This window comes from Taudactylus pleione, unplaced genomic scaffold, assembly GCF_031769625.1.
Source record: "Taudactylus pleione unplaced genomic scaffold, aTauple2 ptg001431l, whole genome shotgun sequence".
In the NCBI taxonomy this organism is placed as follows: Eukaryota; Metazoa; Chordata; class Amphibia; order Anura; family Myobatrachidae; genus Taudactylus; species Taudactylus pleione.
The window spans coordinates 451162-477500 of record NW_028285830.1 but is presented as its reverse complement, the minus strand read 5'-3'; the positions used below and the strand labels follow the sequence as shown (position 1 = coordinate 477500).

General features: G+C 50.0%; 1 protein-coding gene across 1 annotated transcript in view; it reads left to right on the top strand.

Moving 5' to 3' along the window:
* The window catches only part of SYDE2 (synapse defective Rho GTPase homolog 2), a 151846-nt gene that overhangs the window by 487 nt on the left and 125020 nt on the right, over window positions 1-26339 (top strand). The window contains exon 1 of the mRNA XM_088463699.1: window positions 1-1211. This exon is cut by the window's left edge and continues 487 nt beyond it. Coding sequence (XP_088319825.1) covers window positions 1022-1211 — 190 coding nt within the window. The 5' untranslated portion in view covers window positions 1-1021. The remainder of the gene's footprint in view (window positions 1212-26339) is intronic.

Here is a 26339-nt window from a genome sequence, read left to right as displayed (position 1 = left end):
TACACACTGACAGAGACTGGTATATACACAGAGAGACTGCTATACACACTGACAGAGACTGCTCTCTACACAGAGAGACTGCTCTCTACACAGAGAGACTGCTATACACACTGACAGAGACTGGTATATACACAGGGAGAGACAGTCCTGACAGAGTGACTGCTATCTGCACAGAGAGACTGCTATCTACACAGAGAGACAGTCCTGACAGAGAGACTGCTATCTACACAGAGAGACAGTCCTGACAGAGAGACTGCTATCTACACAGAGAGACAGTCCTGACAGAGAGACTGCTATCTATAGGGAGAGACTGCTATCTACACAGGGAGACTGTTATCTACACAGAGAGACAGTCCTGACAGAGACTGCTATTTACACAGACAGTCCTGACAGAGAGACTGCTCTCTACACAGGGAGAGACAGTCCTGACACAGAGACTGCTCTCTACACAGGGAGAGACAGTCCTGACACAGAGACTGCTCTCTACACAGGAAGAGACAGTCCTGACAGAGTGCTGTACACAGGGAGAGACAGTCCTGACAGAGAGACTGCTATCTACACAGGGAGAGACTGCTATCTATAGGGAGACAGTCCTGAGAGAGTGTGCTACACACGGGAAGAGTAATCAGTGACTGCTGTACATAGGGAGAGTGAAATATTACACAGAGTCCTGAGAGACTGCTATACGCAGGGAGAGTCCTGAGAGACTGCTATACGCAGGGAGAGTCCTGAGAGACTGCTATACGCAGGGAGAGTCCTGAGAGACTGCTATACGCAGGGAGAGTCCTGAGAGACTGCTATACGCAGGGAGAGTCCTGGAGGCACACTAGTAGTAACCACTTGGAGACATACAGTCCGCTGGGAGAGTCCTGGAGACGTATCGCCCTCAGGGAGAGCCTCAGAGAGGGTGACTGAGGACCACCGTGTGGGGTCCCAGCTGCAGGGACCTGTGGGCAATGCATGATGCAGTTATGAATGTAGGAGATCCGGGAACCTCACAGAATCCTGCAGGACTAGGAAAATGCAAAAATGGATGTACAAAGGACGCTTGTTATCCCTGGAGATGAAGGATCGCATCATTGGGTCTTCTCAGAAAGCCGGAGGGTCCTGCAAACCGGACGCCGGCCGCACAGGCAACAGCATATCTGAGCTTCTCCAGGATCATTCCCCTACATCCCAAAGGATGCCTGGGGAGAGCCCCCCTCTGACAGGTAACTGCCCCTCTCCTGCCCTGTAACTGCCCATCAGGTCTCTGTTCTGGGTCCTGGGGAAGGACAGGTTCAGTACATCTCAGGCTGCCTGTGCTAATGGGGGGATTGGTGGAGGGTCATGTCCTGTTTCCCATCAGCCGGTCTCAGCCATGCACTAACTTATGTCACTTCTGTCTCTGATGCTGACATTACAGATGCTTGTGGTCCATGTAGTATTGGTTTTGTTGCCTGTCTATAGAATACTCTCTGCAGGACTGTAAGTGCTTTGTGCCTGAGTGGCAGCGTTCTACCCCACGTCAGACATTGGTAAGATATGCAGCCTGCACAGCGCCTGACATTATTTGCAGCAATAAGAAAGTCATTGAGGAATGTGGGGCACATAGTGCGCTCAGTGTTCTGCCGTCCGGCGAGGGGAAGGGTGTTACTCTAGCACTATACAGCTGCAGATGTGTGTAAGGTCCCCAGCCGTCTGCTGCTTTCTGCTGTATATCCAAAGTATTGAGTATTGTTTCCAGCGTCTGTCTACATTCACCACTTACTGTCATGACGCAGACTAAACAAAGCGCATTCCTTTAGTTTTTGCAGACTGCTAATACCATATAAAGAGAGACAGACGCACGCCACCGTGCTTACTGCCCCAATCCATTACCCGCACAGATCCGTCCATATAGAGCCATCTTCCCTAGGGGGGGCCCAGGTTTATTCCGTCCTACTCTCCGCTATTTGCTCAGCTGCTGCGTAATAACTGACGGGAATATTAGACATACATTTACTGATGGGGTCTCTGAGCCCCCGGGAATATTAGACATACATTTACTGATGGGGTCTCTGAGCCCCCGGGAATATTAGACATATACATTTACTGATGGGGTCTCTGAGCCCCCGGGAATATTAGACATACATTTACTGATGGGGTCTCTGAGCCCCTGGGAATATTAGACATATACATTTACTGATGGGGTCTCTGAGCCGCTGGGAATATTAGACATACATTTACTGATGGGGTCTCTGAGCCCTGGGAATATTAGACATATACATTTACTGATGGGGTCTCTGAGCCCCAGGAATATTAGACATACATTTACTGAAGAGGTCTCTGAGCCCTGGGAATATTAGACATATACATTTACTGATGGGGTCTCTGAGCCCTGGGAATATTAGACATATACATTTACTGATGGGGTCTCTGAGCCCCAGGAATATTAGACATATACATTTACTGATGGGGTCTCTGAGCCCCTGGGAATATTAGACATATACATTTACTGATGGGGTCTCTGAGCCCCTGGGAATATTAGACATATACATTTACTGATGGGGTCTCTGAGCCCCTGGGAATATTAAACATACATTTACTGATGGGGTCTCTGAGCCCCAGGAATATTAGACATACATTTACTGATGGGGTCTCTGAGCCCCTGGGAATATTAGACATACATTTACTGATGGGGTCTCTGAGCCCCTGGGAATATTAGACATATACATTTACTGATGGGGTCTCTGAGCCCCTGGGAATATTAGACATATACATTTACTGATGGGGTCTCTGAGCCCTGGGAATATTAGACATATACATTTACTGATGGGGTCTCTGAGCCCCTGGGAATATTAGACATATACATTTACTGATGGGGTCTCTGAGCCCCTGGGAATATTAGACATATACATTTACTGATGGGGTCTCTGAGCCCCTGGGAATATTAAACATACATTTACTGATGGGGTCTCTGAGCCCCAGGAATATTAGACATACATTTACTGATGGGGTCTCTGAGCCCCTGGGAATATTAGACATATACATTTACTGATGGGGTCTCTGAGCCCCTGGGAATATTAGACATATACATTTACTGATGGGGTCTCTGAGCCCCTGGGAATATTAAACATACATTTACTGATGGGGTCTCTGAGCCCCAGGAATATTAGACATATACATTTACTGATGGGGTCTCTGAGCCCCCGGGAATATTAGACATACATTTACTGAAGGGGTCTCTGAGCCCTTGGGAATATTAGACATACATTTACTGAAGGGGTCTCTGAGCCCCCGGGAATATTAGACATATACATTTACTGTTGGGGTCTCTGAGCCCCTGGGAATATTAGACATACATTTACTGATAGGGTCTCTGAGCCCCTGGGAATATTAGACATACATTTACTGATGGGGTCTCTGAGCCCCAGGAATATTAGACATACATTTACTGAAGGGGTCTCTGAGCCCTGGGAATATTAGACATATACATTTACTGATGGGGTCTCTGAGCCCTGGGAATATTAGACATATACATTTACTGATGGGGTCTCTGAGCCCCTGGGAATATTAGACATATACATTTACTGATGGGGTCTCTGAGCCCCTGGGAATATTAGACATATACATTTACTGATGGGGTCTCTGAGCCCCTGGGAATATTAAACATACATTTACTGATGGGGTCTCTGAGCCCCAGGAATATTAGACATACATTTACTGATGGGGTCTCTGAGCCCCTGGGAATATTAGACATATACATTTACTGATGGGGTCTCTGAGCCCCTGGGAATATTAGACATACATTTACTGATGGGGTCTCTGAGCCCCTGGGAATATTAAACATACATTTACTGATGGGGTCTCTGAGCCCCAGGAATATTAGACATATACATTTACTGATGGGGTCTCTGAGCCCCTGGGAATATTAGACATACATTTACTGATGGGGTCTCTGAGCCCTTGGGAATATTAGACATACATTTACTGAAGGGGTCTCTGAGCCCCCGGGAATATTAGACATATACATTTACTGTTGGGGTCTCTGAGCCCCTGGGAATATTAGACGTACATTTACTGATGGGGTCTCTGAGCCCCTGGGAATATTAGACATACATTTACTGATGGGGTCTCTGAGCCCCTGGGAATATTAAACATACATTTACTGATGGGGTCTCTGAGCCCCAGGAATATTAGACATACATTTACTGAAGGGGTCTCTGAGCCCTTGGGAATATTAGACATACATTTACTGAAGGGGTCTCTGAGCCCCCGGGAATATTAGACATATACATTTACTGTTGGGGTCTCTGAGCCCCTGGGAATATTAGACATACATTTACTGATGGGGTCTCTGAGCCCCTGGGAATATTAGACATACATTTACTGATGGGGTCTCTGAGCCCCAGGAATATTAGACATACATTTACTGAAGGGGTCTCTGAGCCCTGGGAATATTAGACATATACATTTACTGATGGGGTCTCTGAGCCCTGGGAATATTAGACATATACATTTACTGATGGGGTCTCTGAGCCCCTGGGAATATTAGACATATACATTTACTGATGGGGTCTCTGAGCCCCTGGGAATATTAGACATATACATTTACTGATGGGGTCTCTGAGCCCCTGGGAATATTAAACATACATTTACTGATGGGGTCTCTGAGCCCCAGGAATATTAGACATACATTTACTGATGGGGTCTCTGAGCCCCTGGGAATATTAGACATATACATTTACTGATGGGGTCTCTGAGCCCCTGGGAATATTAGACATACATTTACTGATGGGGTCTCTGAGCCCCTGGGAATATTAAACATACATTTACTGATGGGGTCTCTGAGCCCCAGGAATATTAGACATACATTTACTGATGGGGTCTCTGAGCCCCTGGGAATATTAAACATACATTTACTGATGGGGTCTCTGAGCCCCAGGAATATTAGACATACATTTACTGAAGGGGTCTCTGAGCCCTTGGGAATATTAGACATACATTTACTGAAGGGGTCTCTGAGCCCCCGGGAATATTAGACATATACATTTACTGTTGGGGTCTCTGAGCCCCTGGGAATATTAGACATACATTTACTGATGGGGTCTCTGAGCCCCTGGGAATATTAGACATACATTTACTGATGGGGTCTCTGAGCCCCTGGGAATATTAAACATACATTTACTGATGGGGTCTCTGAGCCCCAGGAATATTAGACATACATTTACTGAAGGGGTCTCTGAGCCCTTGGGAATATTAGACATACATTTACTGAAGGGGTCTCTGAGCCCCCGGGAATATTAGACATATACATTTACTGTTGGGGTCTCTGAGCCCCTGGGAATATTAAACATACATTTACTGATGGGGTCTCTGAGCCCCAGGAATATTAGACATACATTTACTGAAGGGGTCTCTGAGCCCTTGGGAATATTAGACATACATTTACTGAAGGGGTCTCTGAGCCCTTGGGAATATTAAACATACATTTACTGATGGGGTCTCTGAGCCCCAGGAATATTAGACATACATTTACTGATGGGGTCTCTGAGCCCCCGGGAATAATAGACATACATTTACTGATGGGGTCTCTGAGCCCCCGGGAATATTAGACATACATTTACTGATGGGGTCTCTGAGCCCCTGGGAATATTAAACATACATTTACTGATGGGGTCTCTGAGCCCCAGGAATATTAGACATACATTTACTGATGGGGTCTCTGAGCCCCTGGGAATATTAGACATATACATTTACTGATGGGGTCTCTGAGCCCCTGGGAATATTAGACATACATTTACTGATGGGGTCTCTGAGCCCCTGGGAATATTAAACATACATTTACTGATGGGGTCTCTGAGCCCCAGGAATATTAGACATACATTTACTGAAGGGGTCTCTGAGCCCTTGGGAATATTAGACATACATTTACTGAAGGGGTCTCTGAGCCCCCGGGAATATTAGACATATACATTTACTGTTGGGGTCTCTGAGCCCCTGGGAATATTAGACATACATTTACTGATGGGGTCTCTGAGCCCCAGGAATATTAGACATACATTTACTGAAGGGGTCTCTGAGCCCTGGGAATATTAGACATATACATTTACTGATGGGGTCTCTGAGCCCTGGGAATATTAGACATATACATTTACTGATGGGGTCTCTGAGCCCCTGGGAATATTAGACATATACATTTACTGATGGGGTCTCTGAGCCCCTGGGAATATTAGACATATACATTTACTGATGGGGTCTCTGAGCCCCTGGGAATATTAAACATACATTTACTGATGGGGTCTCTGAGCCCCAGGAATATTAGACATACATTTACTGATGGGGTCTCTGAGCCCCTGGGAATATTAGACATATACATTTACTGATGGGGTCTCTGAGCCCCTGGGAATATTAGACATATACATTTACTGATGGGGTCTCTGAGCCCCTGGGAATATTAAACATACATTTACTGATGGGGTCTCTGAGCCCCTGGGAATATTAAACATACATTTACTGATGGGGTCTCTGAGCCCCAGGAATATTAGACATACATTTACTGAAGGGGTCTCTGAGCCCTTGGGAATATTAGACATACATTTACTGAAGGGGTCTCTGAGCCCCCGGGAATATTAGACATATACATTTACTGTTGGGGTCTCTGAGCCCCTGGGAATATTAGACATACATTTACTGATGGGGTCTCTGAGCCCCTGGGAATATTAGACATACATTTACTGATGGGGTCTCTGAGCCCCTGGGAATATTAAACATACATTTACTGATGGGGTCTCTGAGCCCCAGGAATATTAGACATACATTTACTGAAGGGGTCTCTGAGCCCTTGGGAATATTAGACATACATTTACTGAAGGGGTCTCTGAGCCCCCGGGAATATTAGACATATACATTTACTGTTGGGGTCTCTGAGCCCCTGGGAATATTAGACATACATTTACTGATGGGGTCTCTGAGCCCCTGGGAATATTAGACATACATTTACTGATGGGGTCTCTGAGCCCCAGGAATATTAGACATACATTTACTGAAGGGGTCTCTGAGCCCTGGGAATATTAGACATATACATTTACTGATGGGGTCTCTGAGCCCTGGGAATATTAGACATATACATTTACTGATGGGGTCTCTGAGCCCCTGGGAATATTAAACATACATTTACTGATGGGGTCTCTGAGCCCCAGGAATATTAGACATACATTTACTGAAGGGGTCTCTGAGCCCTTGGGAATATTAGACATACATTTACTGAAGGGGTCTCTGAGCCCCCGGGAATATTAGACATATACATTTACTGTTGGGGTCTCTGAGCCCCTGGGAATATTAGACATACATTTACTGATGGGGTCTCTGAGCCCCTGGGAATATTAGACATACATTTACTGATGGGGTCTCTGAGCCCCTGGGAATATTAAACATACATTTACTGATGGGGTCTCTGAGCCCCAGGAATATTAGACATACATTTACTGAAGGGGTCTCTGAGCCCTTGGGAATATTAGACATACATTTACTGAAGGGGTCTCTGAGCCCCCGGGAATATTAGACATATACATTTACTGTTGGGGTCTCTGAGCCCCTGGGAATATTAAACATACATTTACTGATGGGGTCTCTGAGCCCCAGGAATATTAGACATACATTTACTGAAGGGGTCTCTGAGCCCTTGGGAATATTAGACATACATTTACTGAAGGGGTCTCTGAGCCCTTGGGAATATTAAACATACATTTACTGATGGGGTCTCTGAGCCCCAGGAATATTAGACATACATTTACTGATGGGGTCTCTGAGCCCCCGGGAATAATAGACATACATTTACTGATGGGGTCTCTGAGCCCCCGGGAATATTAGACATACATTTACTGATGGGGTCTCTGAGCCCCTGGGAATATTAAACATACATTTACTGATGGGGTCTCTGAGCCCCAGGAATATTAGACATACATTTACTGATGGGGTCTCTGAGCCCCTGGGAATATTAGACATATACATTTACTGATGGGGTCTCTGAGCCCCTGGGAATATTAGACATACATTTACTGATGGGGTCTCTGAGCCCCTGGGAATATTAAACATACATTTACTGATGGGGTCTCTGAGCCCCAGGAATATTAGACATACATTTACTGAAGGGGTCTCTGAGCCCTTGGGAATATTAGACATACATTTACTGAAGGGGTCTCTGAGCCCCCGGGAATATTAGACATATACATTTACTGTTGGGGTCTCTGAGCCCCTGGGAATATTAGACATACATTTACTGATGGGGTCTCTGAGCCCCTGGGAATATTAGACATACATTTACTGATGGGGTCTCTGAGCCCCAGGAATATTAGACATACATTTACTGAAGGGGTCTCTGAGCCCTGGGAATATTAGACATATACATTTACTGATGGGGTCTCTGAGCCCTGGGAATATTAGACATATACATTTACTGATGGGGTCTCTGAGCCCCTGGGAATATTAGACATATACATTTACTGATGGGGTCTCTGAGCCCCTGGGAATATTAGACATATACATTTACTGATGGGGTCTCTGAGCCCCTGGGAATATTAAACATACATTTACTGATGGGGTCTCTGAGCCCCAGGAATATTAGACATACATTTACTGATGGGGTCTCTGAGCCCCTGGGAATATTAGACATATACATTTACTGATGGGGTCTCTGAGCCCCTGGGAATATTAGACATATACATTTACTGATGGGGTCTCTGAGCCCCTGGGAATATTAAACATACATTTACTGATGGGGTCTCTGAGCCCCTGGGAATATTAAACATACATTTACTGATGGGGTCTCTGAGCCCCATGAATATTAGACATACATTTACTGAAGGGGTCTCTGAGCCCTTGGGAATATTAGACATACATTTACTGAAGGGGTCTCTGAGCCCCCGGGAATATTAGACATATACATTTACTGTTGGGGTCTCTGAGCCCCTGGGAATATTAGACATACATTTACTGATGGGGTCTCTGAGCCCCTGGGAATATTAGACATACATTTACTGATGGGGTCTCTGAGCCCCTGGGAATATTAAACATACATTTACTGATGGGGTCTCTGAGCCCCAGGAATATTAGACATACATTTACTGAAGGGGTCTCTGAGCCCTTGGGAATATTAGACATACATTTACTGAAGGGGTCTCTGAGCCCCCGGGAATATTAGACATATACATTTACTGTTGGGGTCTCTGAGCCCCTGGGAATATTAGACATACATTTACTGATGGGGTCTCTGAGCCCCTGGGAATATTAGACATACATTTACTGATGGGGTCTCTGAGCCCCAGGAATATTAGACATACATTTACTGAAGGGGTCTCTGAGCCCTGGGAATATTAGACATATACATTTACTGATGGGGTCTCTGAGCCCTGGGAATATTAGACATATACATTTACTGATGGGGTCTCTGAGCCCCTGGGAATATTAGACATATACATTTACTGATGGGGTCTCTGAGCCCCTGGGAATATTAGACATATACATTTACTGATGGGGTCTCTGAGCCCCTGGGAATATTAGACATATACATTTACTGATGGGGTCTCTGAGCCCCTGGGAATATTAAACATACATTTACTGATGGGGTCTCTGAGCCCCAGGAATATTAGACATACATTTACTGATGGGGTCTCTGAGCCCCTGGGAATATTAGACATATACATTTACTGATGGGGTCTCTGAGCCCCTGGGAATATTAGACATACATTTACTGATGGGGTCTCTGAGCCCCTGGGAATATTAAACATACATTTACTGATGGGGTCTCTGAGCCCCAGGAATATTAGACATACATTTACTGAAGGGGTCTCTGAGCCCTTGGGAATATTAGACATCCATTTACTGAAGGGGTCTCTGAGCCCCCGGGAATATTAGACATATACATTTACTGTTGGGGTCTCTGAGCCCCTGGGAATATTAGACATACATTTACTGATGGGGTCTCTGAGCCCCTGGGAATATTAGACATACATTTACTGATGGGGTCTCTGAGCCCCTGGGAATATTAAACATACATTTACTGATGGGGTCTCTGAGCCCCAGGAATATTAGACATACATTTACTGAAGGGGTCTCTGAGCCCTTGGGAATATTAGACATACATTTACTGAAGGGGTCTCTGAGCCCCCGGGAATATTAGACATATACATTTACTGTTGGGGTCTCTGAGCCCCTGGGAATATTAAACATACATTTACTGATGGGGTCTCTGAGCCCCAGGAATATTAGACATACATTTACTGAAGGGGTCTCTGAGCCCTTGGGAATATTAGACATACATTTACTGAAGGGGTCTCTGAGCCCTTGGGAATATTAGACATACATTTACTGAAGGGGTCTCTGAGCCCAGGGGAATATTAGACATACATTTACTGATGGGGTCTCTGAGCCCCTGGGAATATTAGACATATACATTTACTGAAGGGGTCTCTGAGCCCTTGGGAATATTAGACATACATTTACTGATGGGGTCTCTGAGCCCAGGGGAATATTAGACATATACATTTACTGATGGGGTCTCTGAGCCCAGGGGAATATTAGACATACATTTACTGATGGGGTCTCTGAGCCCCTGGGAATATTAGACATACAAGGGTTGTTCAACAAGTAATTCCTAAATGCTCGCAACTAAAATTTTATTATAGATACAGATTTGAAAATGTGCAGTAAAATACTTTGATGTCTTAGTAACAGAATGACTCTACTCAAAAAATTCCCCATCTGCCCTCAAACATTTTCTCCACCTCAAGCTGTGAATCCACTTTGGAAAAATTCCAGTGGTTGGTGTTTGACCCAGGAACGTATGACTATTTTAACAACCTCTGTCCTCAAAATGTTGACCCCGGTGACAGTATTTGAGAGGGCCAAACAGATGAAAGTCAGAAGGGGCCAAATCAGGACTGTATGGTGGATGTGGCATTATTGCCCATCCCATTTTGGCAATGGCCGCAGATGTTTCCATTGAAGTGTGAGGTCTGACATTGTCGTGGTGTAAGATAACATTTGACAGTGGAATTGTTGACCTTTTTTTGCGGATGGCTTCTTCCAGCTTCTTAAGTGTAATAATGTATTGATCACTGTTGATTGATTGGTTTGGCTCCAAGTAATCGAAGAGAATAACACCTCGGCAATCCCAGAAGAATGTGGCCATGACTTTGTTTACAGATCGCTGTGATTTAAACTTTTTTGGCCTAGGTGGACTTGGGTTTTTCCATTGTTTTGATTGGGCCTTTGTTTCTGGGTCATAAAGGAATACCCAGGTCTCATCTCCTGTAATGACATGTTCCAAAAAGGGTTGGCTTCAAAGTTGGTCAAGAGGTCATTGCACACTTCCACCCTCTGGGCCTTCTGATACCTGGTTAAATGCTTTGGAACCCATTTAGCGCACACTTTGCGATATCCCAAATCATTGCTTAGTGTTTCTACAGCACCATGGCTACATTCCAGGTCACCACTGACATCTCTGATGGTCACACGACGGTCTATCTGAATCATGACATCGACTTTGTGTCGGTTCTCTGCTGACACTGCAGTTGATGGTCTGCGACCACGAGGTTTGTCTCACACGGACAATTCTCCTGATTGAAAACTCTTCATCCACCTTCTCACATTGCTATAGTCACTTGGACGCTCACCATACACTCTTTTCGGTCTTCTGTGAATTTCTGTAGCACTGCAGCCTTTTTCCAGAAAACAAAAATACATATATAACTAGCAGACATATTCAACTACATACTGACAACGTTTCAAATAAATGTTGCATATTATTTCAGAGTTACGAGCATTTCGGCATTACTTTTTGGACAACCCTCGTACATTTACTGATGGGGTCCCTGAGCACTGGGAATATTAGACATATACATTTACTGATGGGGTCTCTGAGCCCCTGGGAATATTAGACATATACATTTACTGATGGGGTCTCTGAGCCCCTGGGAATATTAGACATACATTTACTGATGGGGTCTCTGAGCCCCTGGGAATATTAAACATACATTTACTGATGGGGTCCCTGAGCACTGGGAATATTAGACATATACATTTACTGATGGGGTCTCTGAGCCTCCCGGCAATATTAGACATATACATTTACTGTTGGGGTCTCTGAGCCCCCGGGAATATTAGACATATACATTTACTGTTGGGGTCTCTGAGCCCCCGGGAATATTAGACATACATTTACTGATGGGGTCTCTGAGCCCCTGGGAATATTAGACATACATTTACTGATGGGGTCTCTGAGCCCCTGGGAATATTAGACATACATTTACTGATGGGGTCTCTGAGCCCCCGGGAATAATAGACATACATTTACTGATGGGGTCTCTGAGCCCCCGGGAATATTAGACATACATTTACTGATGGGGTCTCTGAGACCCCGGGAATATCAGACATATACATTTACTGATGAGGCCTCTGAGCCCCCGGGAATATTAGACATATACATTTACTGTTGGGGTCTCTGAGCCCCCGGGAATATTAGACATACATTTACTGTTGGGGTCTCTGAGCCCCCGGGAATATTAGACATACATTTACTGATGGGGTCTCTGAGCCCCCGGGAATAATAGACATACATTTACTGATGGGGTCTCTGAGCCCCTGGGAATATTAGACATATACATTTACTGATGGGGTCTCTGAGCCCCCGGGAATATTAGACATACATTTACTGATGGGGTCTCTGAGCCCTGGGAATATTAGACATACAGTTACTGATGGGGTCTCTGAGCCCCCGGGAATATCAGACATATACATTTACTGATGGGGTCTCTGAGCCCCCGGGAATATTAGACATATACATTTACTGATGGGGTCTCTGAGCCCCCGGGAATATTAGACATACATTTACTGATGGGGTCTCTGAGCCCGGCCTTGTTTTCCAGCCTCTCTGATGAACAGGCAAATTATAGACCAGCGCAGGTAACAATTTGTTCTTGGTTAGACAATTAGTTAGAATACGCCTGTGGATTACCGGGGACGCGGGCTGTGGCATTGTTGATACGTAGGGATTAAGTGGGAATTCTCCTGATTATTATAGTACCTTTTGTCGGCTACCTCCTGAGGTAATGAGCTCGCTCTTCAACCTCGTGCGTTTTTTCCTAAATATCTGCAACACCGTCTAGTGTACCTGCCCCTAAACACAGTGGATGATGACCTTTGGTGGCCTGAACCAATAAGAATGCATTCTATCGATTGTTAGGAATGATTGACCTCACTGAGGCATGAGGCACGCTTTGTCTCATCCATGCCACACTGATGTCATGCGCTCCTAGTGACTTGAAAGGGTGAATGTTGGTTTAACTGAACAGTATAATATTACCCCCCAGAAAATAGTGTAAACCACACAGCTCCCTCTGCGGATTGCTGGGAGGTACTGCATCTCCTTATAATGGGTATAAAATGCTGTCAGCTAACCCACTAACATTTAATTGAAGCCCTTTATAGTAATTATCAGCCGGAAGATACTTGCTGTGGGTCCTGTATGTAGGCAGCATTTATGGGAGTCAGCGTCAAACTTTCTAAACAGATTTAATGATCAGTTCTTTATTACATGTGCATCTAGGATACAGAAGGATAGTCCAGAAACGCAGGGACTTAGCAGTCCTATATCGTTACGAGCAGCACATAGGGGGATAGTCCAGAAACGCAGGGACTTAGCAGTCCTATATCGTTACGAGCAGCACATAGGGGGATAGTCCAGAAACGCAGGGACTTAGCAGTCCTATATCATTACGAGCAGCACATAGGGGGATAGTCCAGAAACGCAGGGACTTAGCAGTCCTATATCGTTACGAGCAGCACATAGGGGGATAGTCCAGAAACGCAGGGACTTAGCAGTCCTATATCGTTACGAGCAGCACATAGGGGGATAGTCCAGGAAATATTTTGAGATAAAATTCGGGGCTAGTTTGTCTGGAAATTACTTTACATTGTAACACGTATGATATCGCTTTTCTGTACTCGTTATTTATCTTGAATGTAGTACATAACAATGTGGCACCAATTCTTGTGTGATATTGGTCTCCCTACATCATCAGTGGGCAACAGGTGACCCCCCGGGCTGTCACCGTGACCACCAGCTCGTTCACACCTTATTGTCAGATACGTTTGTTAAGGCTTGTGTGTTGTGACACTTGTTTATCTAGCATAAAACGTCTGCTGCCATGTTATTACAGACGGGGCATTGTGTTTATCTCTTACAGATAATGTGCGGTGATGATTAGAGGGTCTCTGTATGCCCGTGGCTCAGTTCTCCGCGTGTTGTGCAGTAGCGGCCGGGCGGTGTTGGGTGTAATCTCAGTATTTGGGGTGTAGTTGCCCAGCAGATAGATGGGTGTTAGTGTGCGCTCCTTTTCTGTAGATGGCTCCTAGGTTCGGTGGTAACGTTCTTCTTCCTCTTCTTCAGAAGCCTCAGATGGCCGATAATTGGTTTATATGCCGCAAGTTCCCTTCTCTCCAATTTCTCCACTTCTCCAAACCCTATTGGAATTCATTTTGATTTGTCTGTTTTTTTTCTTTTTATAAATGTGATACAATTCTCTCTTATTGTAAAAATTCTTCCATAGCTGTTCAATTAAGTTCTCATGAAGGAAGATGCAACCTAGAATCTTTCTATTGTTACAGTGTCTTATAAAATAGTGGCAGATAGTCTGTTTCCGTGGCTTCATTGTCCGTGGCCCATACACACAGAGGGGGATCACAGAGCCAGCAGTATTGTACTAGCTGAAGGGTGGCTATCTATCCCACGCCCCTGCGGTTACACATACACCAGTCCCTGCATTGTCCGTGGCCTATACACACAGAGGGGGTCACAGAGCCAACAGTATTGTACTAGCTGAAGGGTGGCTGTCTATCCCACGCCCCTGCGGTTACACATACACCGGTCCCTACATTGTCCGTGGCCATACACACAGAGGGGGGTCACAGAGCCAGCAGTATTGTACTAGCTGAAGGGTGGCTGTCTATCCCACGCCCCTGCGGTTACACATACACCAGTCCCTACATTGTCCGTGGCCATACACACAGAGGGGGATCACAGAGCCAGCAGTAATGTACTAGCTGAAGGGTGGCTATCTATCCCACGCCCCTGCGGTTACACATACACCGGTCCCTACATTGTCCGTGGCCATACACACAGAGGGGGATCACAGAGCCAGCAGTAATGTACTAGCTGAAGGGTGGCTCTCTATCCCACGCCCCTGCGGTTACACATACACCGGTCCCTGCATTGTCCGTGGCCATACACACAGAGGGGGATCACAGAGCCAGCAGTAATGTACTAGCTGAAGGGTGGCTATCTATCCCACGCCCCTGCGGTTACACATACACCAGTCCCTGCATTGTCCGTGGCCATACACACAGAGGGGGGTCACAGAGCCAGCAGTATTGTACTAGCTGAAGGGTGGCTGTCTATCCCACGCCCCTGCGGTTACACATACACCAGTCCCTACATTGTCCGTGGCCATACACACAGAGGGGGATCACAGAGCCAGCAGTATTGTACTAGCTGAAGGGTGGCTGTCTATCCCACGCCCCTGCGGTTACACATACACCAGTCCCTACATTGTCCGTGGCCATACACACAGAGGGGGTCACAGAGCCAGCAGTATTGTACTAGCTGAAGGGTGGCTATCTATCCCACGCCCCTGCGGTTACACATACACCGGTCCCTGCATTGTCCGTGGCCATACACACAGAGGGGGTCACAGAGCCAGCAGTAATGTACTAGCTGAAGGGTGGCTCTCTATCCCACGCCCCTGCGGTTACACATACACCAGTCCCTACATTGTCCGTGGCCATACACACAGAGGGGGGTCACAGAGCCAGCAGTATTGTACTAGCTGAAGGGTGGCTGTCTATCCCACGCCCCTGCGGTTACACATACACCAGTCCCTACATTGTCCGTGGCCATACACGCAGAGGGGAATCACAGAGCCAGCAGTAATGTACTAGCTGAAGGGTGGCTGTCTATCACACGCCCCTGCGGTTACACATACACCAGTCCCTACATTGTCCGTAACCATACACACAGAGGGGGGTCACAGAGCCAGCAGTATTGTACTAGCTGAAGGGTGGCTGTCTATCCCACGCCCCTGCGGTTACACATACACCAGTCCCTACATTGTCCGTGGCCATACACACAGAGGGGGATCACAGAGCCAGCAGTAATGTACTAGCTGAAGGGTGGCTCTCTATCCCACGCCCCTGCGGTAACACATACACCGGTCCCTGCATTGTCCGTGGCCATACACACAGAGGGAGATCACAGAGCCAGCAGTATTGTACTAGCTGAAGGGTGGCTCTCTATCCCACGCCCCTGCGGTTACACATACACCAGTCCCTACATTGTCCGTGGCCATACACACAGAGGGGGATCACAGAGCCAGCAGTAATGTACTAGCTGAAGGGTGGCTCTCTATCCCACGCCCCTGCGGTAACACATACACCGGTCCCTGCATTGTCCGTGGCCATACACACAGAGGGGGATCACAGAGCCAGCAGTATTGTACTAGCTGAAGGGTGGCTCTCTATCCCACGCCCCTGCGGTTACACATACACCAGTCCCTACATTGTCCGTGGCCATACACACAGAGGGGGATCACAGAGCCAGCAGTAATGTACTAGCTGAAGGGTGGCTGTCTATCCCACGCCCCTGCGGTTACACATACACCGGTCCCTGCATTGTCCGTGGCCCATACACACAGAGGGGGTCACAGAGCCAGCAGTATTGTACTAGCTGAAGGGTGGCTATCTATCCCACGCCCCTGCGGTTACACATACACCGGTCCCTGCATTGTCCGTGGCCCATACACACAGAGGGGGTCACAGAGCCAGCAGTATTGTACTAGCTGAAGGGTGGCTGTCTATCCCACGCCCCTGCGGTTACACATACACCGGTCCCTGCATTGTCCGTGGCCCATACACACAGAGGGGGTCACAGAGCCAGCAGTATTGTACTAGCTGAAGGGTGGCTATCTATCCCACGCCCCTGCGGTTACACATACACCGGTCCCTGCATTGTCCGTGGCCCATACACACAGAGGGGGTCACAGAGCCAGCAGTATTGTACTAGCTGAAGGGTGGCTGTCTATACCACGCCCCTGCGGTTACACATACACCGGTCCCTGCATTGTCCGTGGCCATACACACAGAGGGGGTCACAGAGCCAGCAGTATTGTACTAGCTGAAGGGTGGCTATCTATCCCACGCCCCTGCGGTTACACATACACCAGTCCCTACATTGTCCGTAACCATACACACAGAGGGGGGTCACAGAGCCAGCAGTATTGTACTAGCTGAAGGGTGGCTCTCTATCCCACGCCCCTGCGGTTACACATACACCAGTCCCTACATTGTCCGTGGCCATACACACAGAGGGGGATCACAGAGCCAGCAGTAATGTACTAGCTGAAGGGTGGCTCTCTATCCCACGCCCCTGCGGTAACACATACACCGGTCCCTGCATTGTCCGTGGCCATACACACAGAGGGGGATCACAGAGCCAGCAGTATTGTACTAGCTGAAGGGTGGCTCTCTATCCCACGCCCCTGCGGTTACACATACACCAGTCCCTACATTGTCCGTGGCCATACACACAGAGGGGGATCACAGAGCCAGCAGTAATGTACTAGCTGAAGGGTGGCTGTCTATCCCACGCCCCTGCGGTTACACATACACCGGTCCCTGCATTGTCCGTGGCCCATACACACAGAGGGGGTCACAGAGCCAGCAGTATTGTACTAGCTGAAGGGTGGCTATCTATCCCACGCCCCTGCGGTTACACATACACCGGTCCCTGCATTGTCCGTGGCCCATACACACAGAGGGGGTCACAGAGCCAGCAGTATTGTACTAGCTGAAGGGTGGCTGTCTATCCCACGCCCCTGCGGTTACACATACACCGGTCCCTGCATTGTCCGTGGCCCATACACACAGAGGGGGTCACAGAGCCAGCAGTATTGTACTAGCTGAAGGGTGGCTATCTATCCCACGCCCCTGCGGTTACACATACACCGGTCCCTGCATTGTCCGTGGCCCATACACACAGAGGGGGTCACAGAGCCAGCAGTATTGTACTAGCTGAAGGGTGGCTGTCTATACCACGCCCCTGCGGTTACACATACACCGGTCCCTGCATTGTCCGTGGCCATACACACAGAGGGGGTCACAGAGCCAGCAGTATTGTACTAGCTGAAGGGTGGCTATCTATCCCACGCCCCTGCGGTTACACATACACCGGTCCCTGCATTGTCCGTGGCCCATACACACAGAGGGGGTCACAGAGCCAGCAGTATTGTACTAGCTGAAGGGTGGCTGTCTATCCCACGCCCCTGCGGTTACACATACACCGGTCCCTGCATTGTCCGTGGCCCATACACACAGAGGGGGTCACAGAGCCAGCAGTATTGTACTAGCTGAAGGGTGGCTGTCTATCCCACGCCCCTGCGGTTACACATACACCAGTCCCTACATTGTCCGTGGCCCATACACACAGAGGGGGTCACAGAGCCAGCAGTATTGTACTAGCTGAAGGGTGGCTCTCTATCCCACGCCCCTGCGGTTACACATACACCAGTCCCTGCATTGTCCGTGGCCTATACACACAGAGGGGGTCACAGAGCCAGCAGTATTGTACTAGCTGAAGGGTGGCTATCTATCCCACGCCCCTGCGGTTACACATACACCGGTCCCTGCATTGTCCGTGGCCCATACACACAGAGGGGGTCACAGAGCCAGCAGTATTGTACTAGCTGAAGGGTGGCTGTCTATACCACGCCCCTGCGGTTACACATACACCGGTCCCTGCATTGTCCGTGGCCATACACACAGAGGGGGTCACAGAGCCAGCAGTATTGTACTAGCTGAAGGGTGGCTCTCTATCCCACGCCCCTGCGGTTACACATACACCGGTCCCTGCATTGTCTGTGGTTCCCTTTGTCATGGTATCAAAGGTGTCATTTGATTTATGAAGTCTCCGTATCCCCTGCAGAGTAGTACAGAGTGAGTAATGCACGCGCTCTACATCAGACTCATTAAGTAAGTGCACTATTACCTATCAGCCGTCACTAAGCGTCTCAGCTCACTCTAAAGCTGGGTACACACTATACAATGTATCGTATGATATAGCGTTCTGACGCGGATCGTAATGATATATCGTACACATTGTATAGTATGTACGCCAGATCCATCAATCACACCGGTCATTCATCGCATTGTCCCAGCTGCTGTTCTGCACGGCAGATAGGACCATGCAATAAACAGCGCAGTAACTTACAGCATACAATGATGCGTCGCCGTTGTACGCAGCATCGCGCAGTGTGTATGGCGAGCGTGATGGGTTTTTTTGCTGCTGATGTTTGGGCATAAGATAATCATCTTTGTACACTTCTCACTACATTCACGGGTGATGTAAGGAGGGGAATACCAGCAAGCGGGCTACGGGGGTCATGGATAAATGTTCCGGGCATAACCACTTTTCTGCATCACAAACTGCCGACCTGTGTAGTCTGTATGCACATGCCGACACGAAGTGAGTCACATCGCACAGGAATTGTACTGTTGTCACTTCTCTCTGCTCAATAAATGATTTCTGTGTCGATTTGTGGATTTGATCCCAGTTGGCTGTGTTGTGAATGTAAATATCCCCGCGGCCCAGTGCCCATTGTCCTGATCTGGCTGCTGTGGGTATAGGAGATGTGGAATTTGGAGCGGTGTTCATACAGGCCCCGGGCTGATCTGACAGACTGCCGGAGATTTATCGCCTTTCTAGCATTGGTGGGACATTCAGATGTGTTGTAATTGTTCACTCCAGGGTATAAGTGTTACATGTAGTGCTGCTGCCAGGTATGTCCTCATCCTACTTACATATCTGGGATATTATCAGCCTGCGATGTGTGTATAATGTATATCGGCTGCAGCACGACCATTCACTAACAACTTGTACAGTAGCCACAGCTCCTGCCAGATGCATAGTCACCAGGGGCACTCGCCAGACCTCTCCAGAAGACACACGTTATCTCTAGCTCATCCTGCTGTGAACTGGGGAGGTCACGGCAGAGTCCCGATCTCCCTGGGGCCGCCAGAGTCCCGATCTCCCTGGGGCCGCCAGAGTCCCGATCTCCCTGGGGCCGCCAGAGTCCCGATCTCCCTGGGGCCGCCAGAGTCCCGATCTCCCTGGGGCCGCCAGAGTCCCGATCTCCCTGGGGCCGCCAGAGTCCCGATCTCCCTGGGGCCGCCAGAGTCCCGATCTCCCTGGGGCCGCCAGAGTCCCGATCTCCCTGGGGCCGCCAGAGTCCCGATCTCCCTGGGGCCGCCAGAGTCCCGATCTCCCTGGGGCCGCCAGAGTCCCGATCTCCCTGGGGCCGCCAGAGTCCCGATCTCCCTGGGGCCGCCAGAGTCCCGATCTCCCTGGGGCCGCCAGAGTCCCGATCTCCCTGGGGCCGCCAGAGTCCCGATCTCCCTGGGGCCGCCAGAGTCCCGATCTCCCTGGGGCCGCCAGAGTCCCGATCTCCCTGGGGCCGCCAGAGTCCCGATCTCCCTGGGGCCGCCAGAGTCCCGATCTCCCTGGGCCGCCAGAGTCCCGATCTCCCGGCCAAAACATGAACGTATGGCTTTGACCTGCAAACGTGGTGACTAAAATAACTTTTGTCTTGTGGAGTCGTCTGGTGCGTGCCTCTGTGATTGGTCATTGCAGAGTAGTGACCGTACATATTGCGCAGCACACACCCAGAAATGGCGCAATAGCATCTTTTACTTACAAATGTGATGAAAAACCGCATGCTACACGACTGCTCCAAGCATGCAGGATGGTGCTGTGCTGTGTGTGTGTGCAGGATGGTGCTGCTGTGCTGTGTGTGTGCAGGATGGTGCTCCTGTGTGTGTGCAGGATGGTGCTGATGTGCTATGTGTGTGTGCAGGATGGTGCTGTGTGTGTGTGTGTGTGTGTGTGTGTGTGTGTGTGTGTGCAGGATGGTGCTGCTGTGCTATGTGTGTGTGCAGGATGGTGCTGCTGTGCTGTGTGTGTGCAGGATGGTGCTGCTGTGCTGTGTGTGTGTGTGTGCAGGATGGTGCTGCTGTGCTGTGTGTGTGCAGGATGGTGCTGTGTGTGTGCAGGATGGTGCTGCTGTGCTGTGTGTGCAGGCTGGTGCTGCTGTGCTGTGTGTGCAGGATGGTGCTGCTGTGCTGTGTGTGTGCAGGATGGTGCTGCTGTGCTGTGTGTGTGCAGGATGGTGCTGATGTGCTATGTGTGTGTGCAGGATGGTGCTGCTGTGCTGTGTGTGTGCAGGATGGTGCTGCTGTGTGTGCTGTGTGTGTGTGCAGGATGGTGCTGCTGTGCTGTGTGTGTGCAGGATGGTGCTGTGTGTGTGTGCAGGATGGTGCTGCTGTGTGTGTGTGTGCAGGATGGTGCTCCTGTGTGTGTGCAGGATGGTGCTGCTGTGCTGTGTGTGTGTGCAGGATGGTGCTGCTGTGCTGTGTGTGTGTGTGCAGGATGGTGCTGCTGTGCTGTGTGTGTGTGTGCAGGATGGTGCTGCTGTGCTGTGTGTGCAGGATGGTGCTGCTGTGCTGTGTGTGTGTGCAGGATGGTGCTGCTGTGCTGTGTGTGTGTGTGTGCAGGATGGTGCTGCTGTGCTGTGTGTGTGTGTGCAGGATGGTGCTGCTGTGTGTGTGTGTGCAGGATGGTGCTGCTGTGTGTGTGTGTGCAGGATGGTGCTGCTGTGCTGTGTGTGTGTGCAGGATGGTGCTGCTGTGCTGTGTGTGTGTGTGCAGAATGGTGCTGCTGTGCTGTGTGTGTGCAGGTTGGTGCTGCTGTGTGTGTGCAGGATGGTGCTGATGTGCTATGTGTGTGTGCAGGATGGTGCTGATGTGCTATGTGTGTGTGCAGGATGGTGCTGCTGTGTGTGTGTGTGTGTGTGTGTGTGCAGGATGGTGCTGTGCTGTGTGTGTGCAGGATGGTGCTGCTGTGCTGTGTGTGTGCTGGATGGTGCTGTGTGTGTGCAGGATGGTGCTGTGTGTGTGCAGGATGGTGCTGCTGTGCTGTGTGTGTGCAGGATGGTGCTGCTGTGCTGTGTGTGTGCAGGATGGTGCTGCTGTGCTGTGTGTGTGTGCAGGATGGTGCTGCTGTGCTGTGTGTGTGTGCAGGATGGTGCTGCTGTGCTGTGTGTGTGCAGGATGGTGCTGCTGTGCTGTGTGTGTGTGCAGGATGGTGCTGCTGTGCTGTGTGTGTGCAGGATGGTGCTGCTGTGCTGTGTGTGTGTGCAGGATGGTGCTGTGTGTGTGTGCAGGATGGTGCTGCTGTGTGTGTGTGTGCAGGATGGTGCTCCTGTGTGTGTGCAGAATGGTGCTGCTGTGCTGTGTGTGTGTGCAGGATGGTGCTGCTGTGCTGTGTGTGTGTGTGCAGGATGGTGCTGCTGTGCTGTGTGTGTGTGTGCAGGATGGTGCTGCTGTGCTGTGCTGTGTGTGCAGGATGGTGCTGCTGTGCTGTGTGTGTGTGCAGGATGGTGCTGCTGTGCTGTGTGTGTGTGCAGGATGGTGCTGCTGTGCTGTGTGTGTGTGTGCAGGATGGTGCTGCTGTGCTGTGTGTGTGTGTGCAGGATGGTGCTGCTGTGCTGTGTGTGTGTGTGCAGGATGGTGCTGCTGTGCTGTGTGTGTGTGTGCAGGATGGTGCTGCTGTGCTGTGTGTGTGTGCAGGATGGTGCTGCTGTGCTGTGTGTGTGTGTGTGCAGGATGGTGCTGCTGTGCTGTGTGTGTGCAGGATGGTGCTGATGTGCTATGTGTGTGTGCAGGATGGTGCTGATGTGCTATGTGTGTGTGCAGGATGGTGCTGCTGTGTGTGTGTGTGTGTGTGCAGGATGGTGCTGTGCTGTGTGTGTGAAGGATGGTGCTGCTGTGCTGTGTGTGTGCAGGATGGTGCTGTGTGTGTGCAGGATGGTGCTGTGTGTGTGCAGGATGGTGCTGCTGTGCTGTGTGTGTGCAGGATGGTGCTGCTGTGCTGTGTGTGTGTGCAGGATGGTGCTGCTGTGCTGTGTGTGTGTGCAGGATGGTGCTGCTGTGCTGTGTGTGTGCAGGATGGTGCTGCTGTGCTGTGTGTGTGTGCAGGATGGTGCTGCTGTGCTGTGTGTGTGCAGGATGGTGCTGCTGTGCTGTGTGTGTGTGCAGGATGGTGCTGCTGTGCTGTGTGTGTGTGCAGGATGGTGCTGCTGTGCTGTGTGTGTGCAGGATGGTGCTGCTGTGTGTGTGTGCAGGATGGTGCTGCTGTGTGTGTGTGCAGGATGGTGCTGCTGTGCTGTGTGTGTGTGCAGGATGGAGCTGCTGTGCTGTGTGTGCAGGATGGTGCTGCTGTGCTGTGTGTGCAGGATGGTGCTGCTGTGCTGTGTGTGCAGGATGGTGCTGCTGTGCTGTGTGTGCAGGATGGTGCTGTGTGTGTGTGTGCAGGATGGTGCTGTGTGTGTGTGTGCAGGATGGTGCTGTGCTGTGTGTGCAGGATGGTGCTGCTGTGCTGTGTGTGTGCAGGATGGTGCTGCTGTGCTGTGTATGCAGGATGGAGCTGCTGTGCTATGTGTGTACAGGATGGTGCTGCTGTGCTGTGTGTGTGTGTGTGTGCAGGATGGTGCTGCTGTGTGTGTGTGTGTGTGTGTGTGTGCAGGATGGAGCTGCTGTGCTATGTGCTGTGTGTAAAGGATGGAGCTGCTGTGTGTGCAGGATGGTGCTGTGTGTGTGCAGGATGGTGCTGTGTGTGTGTGTGCAGGATGGTGCTCCTGTGTGTGTGCAGGATGGTGCTGCTGTGCTGCTGTGTGTGTGTGCAGGATGGTGCTGCTGTGTGTGTGTGCAGGATGGTGCTGTGCTGTGTGTGTGTGCAGGATGGTGCTGCTGTGCTGTGTGTGTGCAGGATGGTGCTGCTGTGCTGTGTATGCAGGATGGAGCTGCTGTGCTATGTGTGTACAGGATGGTGCTGCTGTGCTGTGTGTGTGTGTGTGTGTGTGTGTGCAGGATGGTGCTGCTGTGTGTGTGTGTGTGTGTGCAGGATGGAGCTGCTGTGCTATGTGCTGTGTGTAAAGGATGGAGCTGCTGTGCTGTGTGTGCAGGATGGTGCTGTGTGTGCAGGATGGTGCTGTGTGTGTGTGTGCAGGATGGTGCTCCTGTGTGTGTGCAGGATGGTGCTGCTGTGCTGTGTGTGTGTGTGCAGGATGGTGCTGCTGTGCTGTGTGTGTGTGCAGGATGGTGCTGCTGTGCTGTGTGTGTGCAGGATGGTGCTGCTGTGCTGTGTGTGTGCAGGATGGTGCTGCTGTGCTGTGTGTGTGTGTGTGTGTGCAGGATGGTGCTGCTGTGTGTGTGTGTGTGTGCAGGACGGTGCTGCTGTGCTGTGTGTGTGTGCAGGACGGTGCTGCTGTGCTGTGTGTGTGTGCAGGATGGTGCTGCTGTGCTGTGTGTGTGTGCAGGATGGTGCTGCTGTGCTGTGTGTGTGTGCAGGATGGTGCTGTGTGTGTGTGCAGGATGGTGCTGCTGTGCTGTGTGTGCAGGATGGTGCTGCTGTGCTGTGTGTGCAGGATGGTGCTGCTGTGCTATGTGTGCAGGATGGTGCTGCTGTGCTGTGTGTGTAGGATGGTGCTGCTGTGCTGTGTGTGTGTGCAGGATGGTGCTGCTGTGCTGTGTGTGTGTGCAGGATGGTGCTGCTGTGCTGTGTGTGTGTGCAGGATGGTGCTGTGTGTGTGTGCAGGATGGTGCTGCTGTGCTGTGTGTGCAGGATGGTGCTGCTGTGCTGTGTGTGCAGGATGGTGCTGCTGTGCTATGTGTGCAGGATGGTGCTGCTGTGCTGTGTGTGTAGGATGGTGCTGCTGTGCTGTGTGTGTGCAGGATGGTGCTGTGCTGTGTGTGTGTGCAGGATGGTGCTGCTGTGCTGTGTGTGTGCAGGATGGTGCTGCTGTGCTGTGTATGCAGGATGGAGCTGCTGTGCTATGTGTGTACAGGATGGTGCTGCTGTGTGTGTGTGCAGGATGGTGCTGCTGTGTGTGTGTGTGTGTGTGCAGGATGGAGCTGCTGAGCTATGTGCTGTGTGTACAGGATGGAGCTGCTGTGCTGTGTGTACAGGATGGAGCTGCTGTGCTATGTGCTGTGTGTGCGCAGGATGGTGCTGCTGTGCTGTGTGTGCAGGATGGTGCTGCTGTGCTGTGTGTGCAGGATGGTGCTGTGCTGTGTGTGTGTGCAGGATGGTGCTGTGTGTGTGTGTGTACAGGATGGAGCTGCTGTGCTATGTGCTGTGTGTGCGCAGGATGGAGCTGCTGTGCTGTGTGTGCGCAGGATGGAGCTGCTGTGCTGTGTGTGTGCAGGATGGTGCTGTGCTGTGTGTGTGTGCAGGATGGTGCTGTGTGTGTGTGTGCAGGATGGTGCTGTGCTATGTGTGTGTGCAGGATGGTGCTGCTGTGCTGTGTGTACAGGATGGAGCTGCTGTGCTATGTGCTGTGTGTGTGCAGGATGGAGCTGCTGTGCTGTGTGTGTACAGGATGGTGCTGTGCTGTGTGTGTGTGCAGGATGGTGCTGTGTGTGTGTGCAGGATGGTGCTATGTGTGTGTGTGCAGGACGGTGCTGCTGTGCTGTGTGTGTGTGCAGGACGGTGCTGCTGTGCTGTGTGTGTGCAGGATGGTGCTGCTGTGCTGTGTGTGCAGGATGGTGCTGTGTGTGTGCAGGATGGTGCTGATGTGCTGTGTGTGCAGGATGGTGCTGCTGTGTGTGTGTGTGTGCAGGATGGTGCTGCTGTGCTGTGTATGTGCAGGATGGTGCTGTTGTGCTGTGTGTGTGTGCAGGATGGTGCTGCTGTGCTGTGTGTGCAGGATGGTGCTGCTGTGCTGTGTGTGTGCAGGATGGTGCTGCTGTGCTGTGTGTGCAGGATGGTGCTGCTGTGTGTGTGTGCAGGATGGTGCTGTGCTGTGTGTGTGTGCAGGATGGTGCTGTGCTGTGTGTGTGTGCAGGATGGTGCTGCTGTGCTGTGTGTGTGCAGGATGGTGCTGCTGTGCTGTGTATGCAGGATGGAGCTGCTGTGCTATGTGTGTACAGGATGGTGCTGCTGTGCTGTGTGTGTGTGTGTGCAGGATGGTGCTGCTGTGTGTGTGTGTGTGTGTGTGTGTGTGCAGGATGGAGCTGCTGTGCTGTGTGTAAAGGATGGAGCTGCTGTGCTGTGTGTGCAGGATGGTGCTGTGGTGCTGTGTGTGTGCAGGATGGTGCTGTGTGTGTGTGTGCAGGATGGTGCTGTGTGTGTGTGTGCAGGATGGTGCTCCTGTGTGTGTGCAGGATGGTGCTGCTGTGCTGTGTGTGTGCAGGATGGTGCTGCTGTGCTGTGTGTG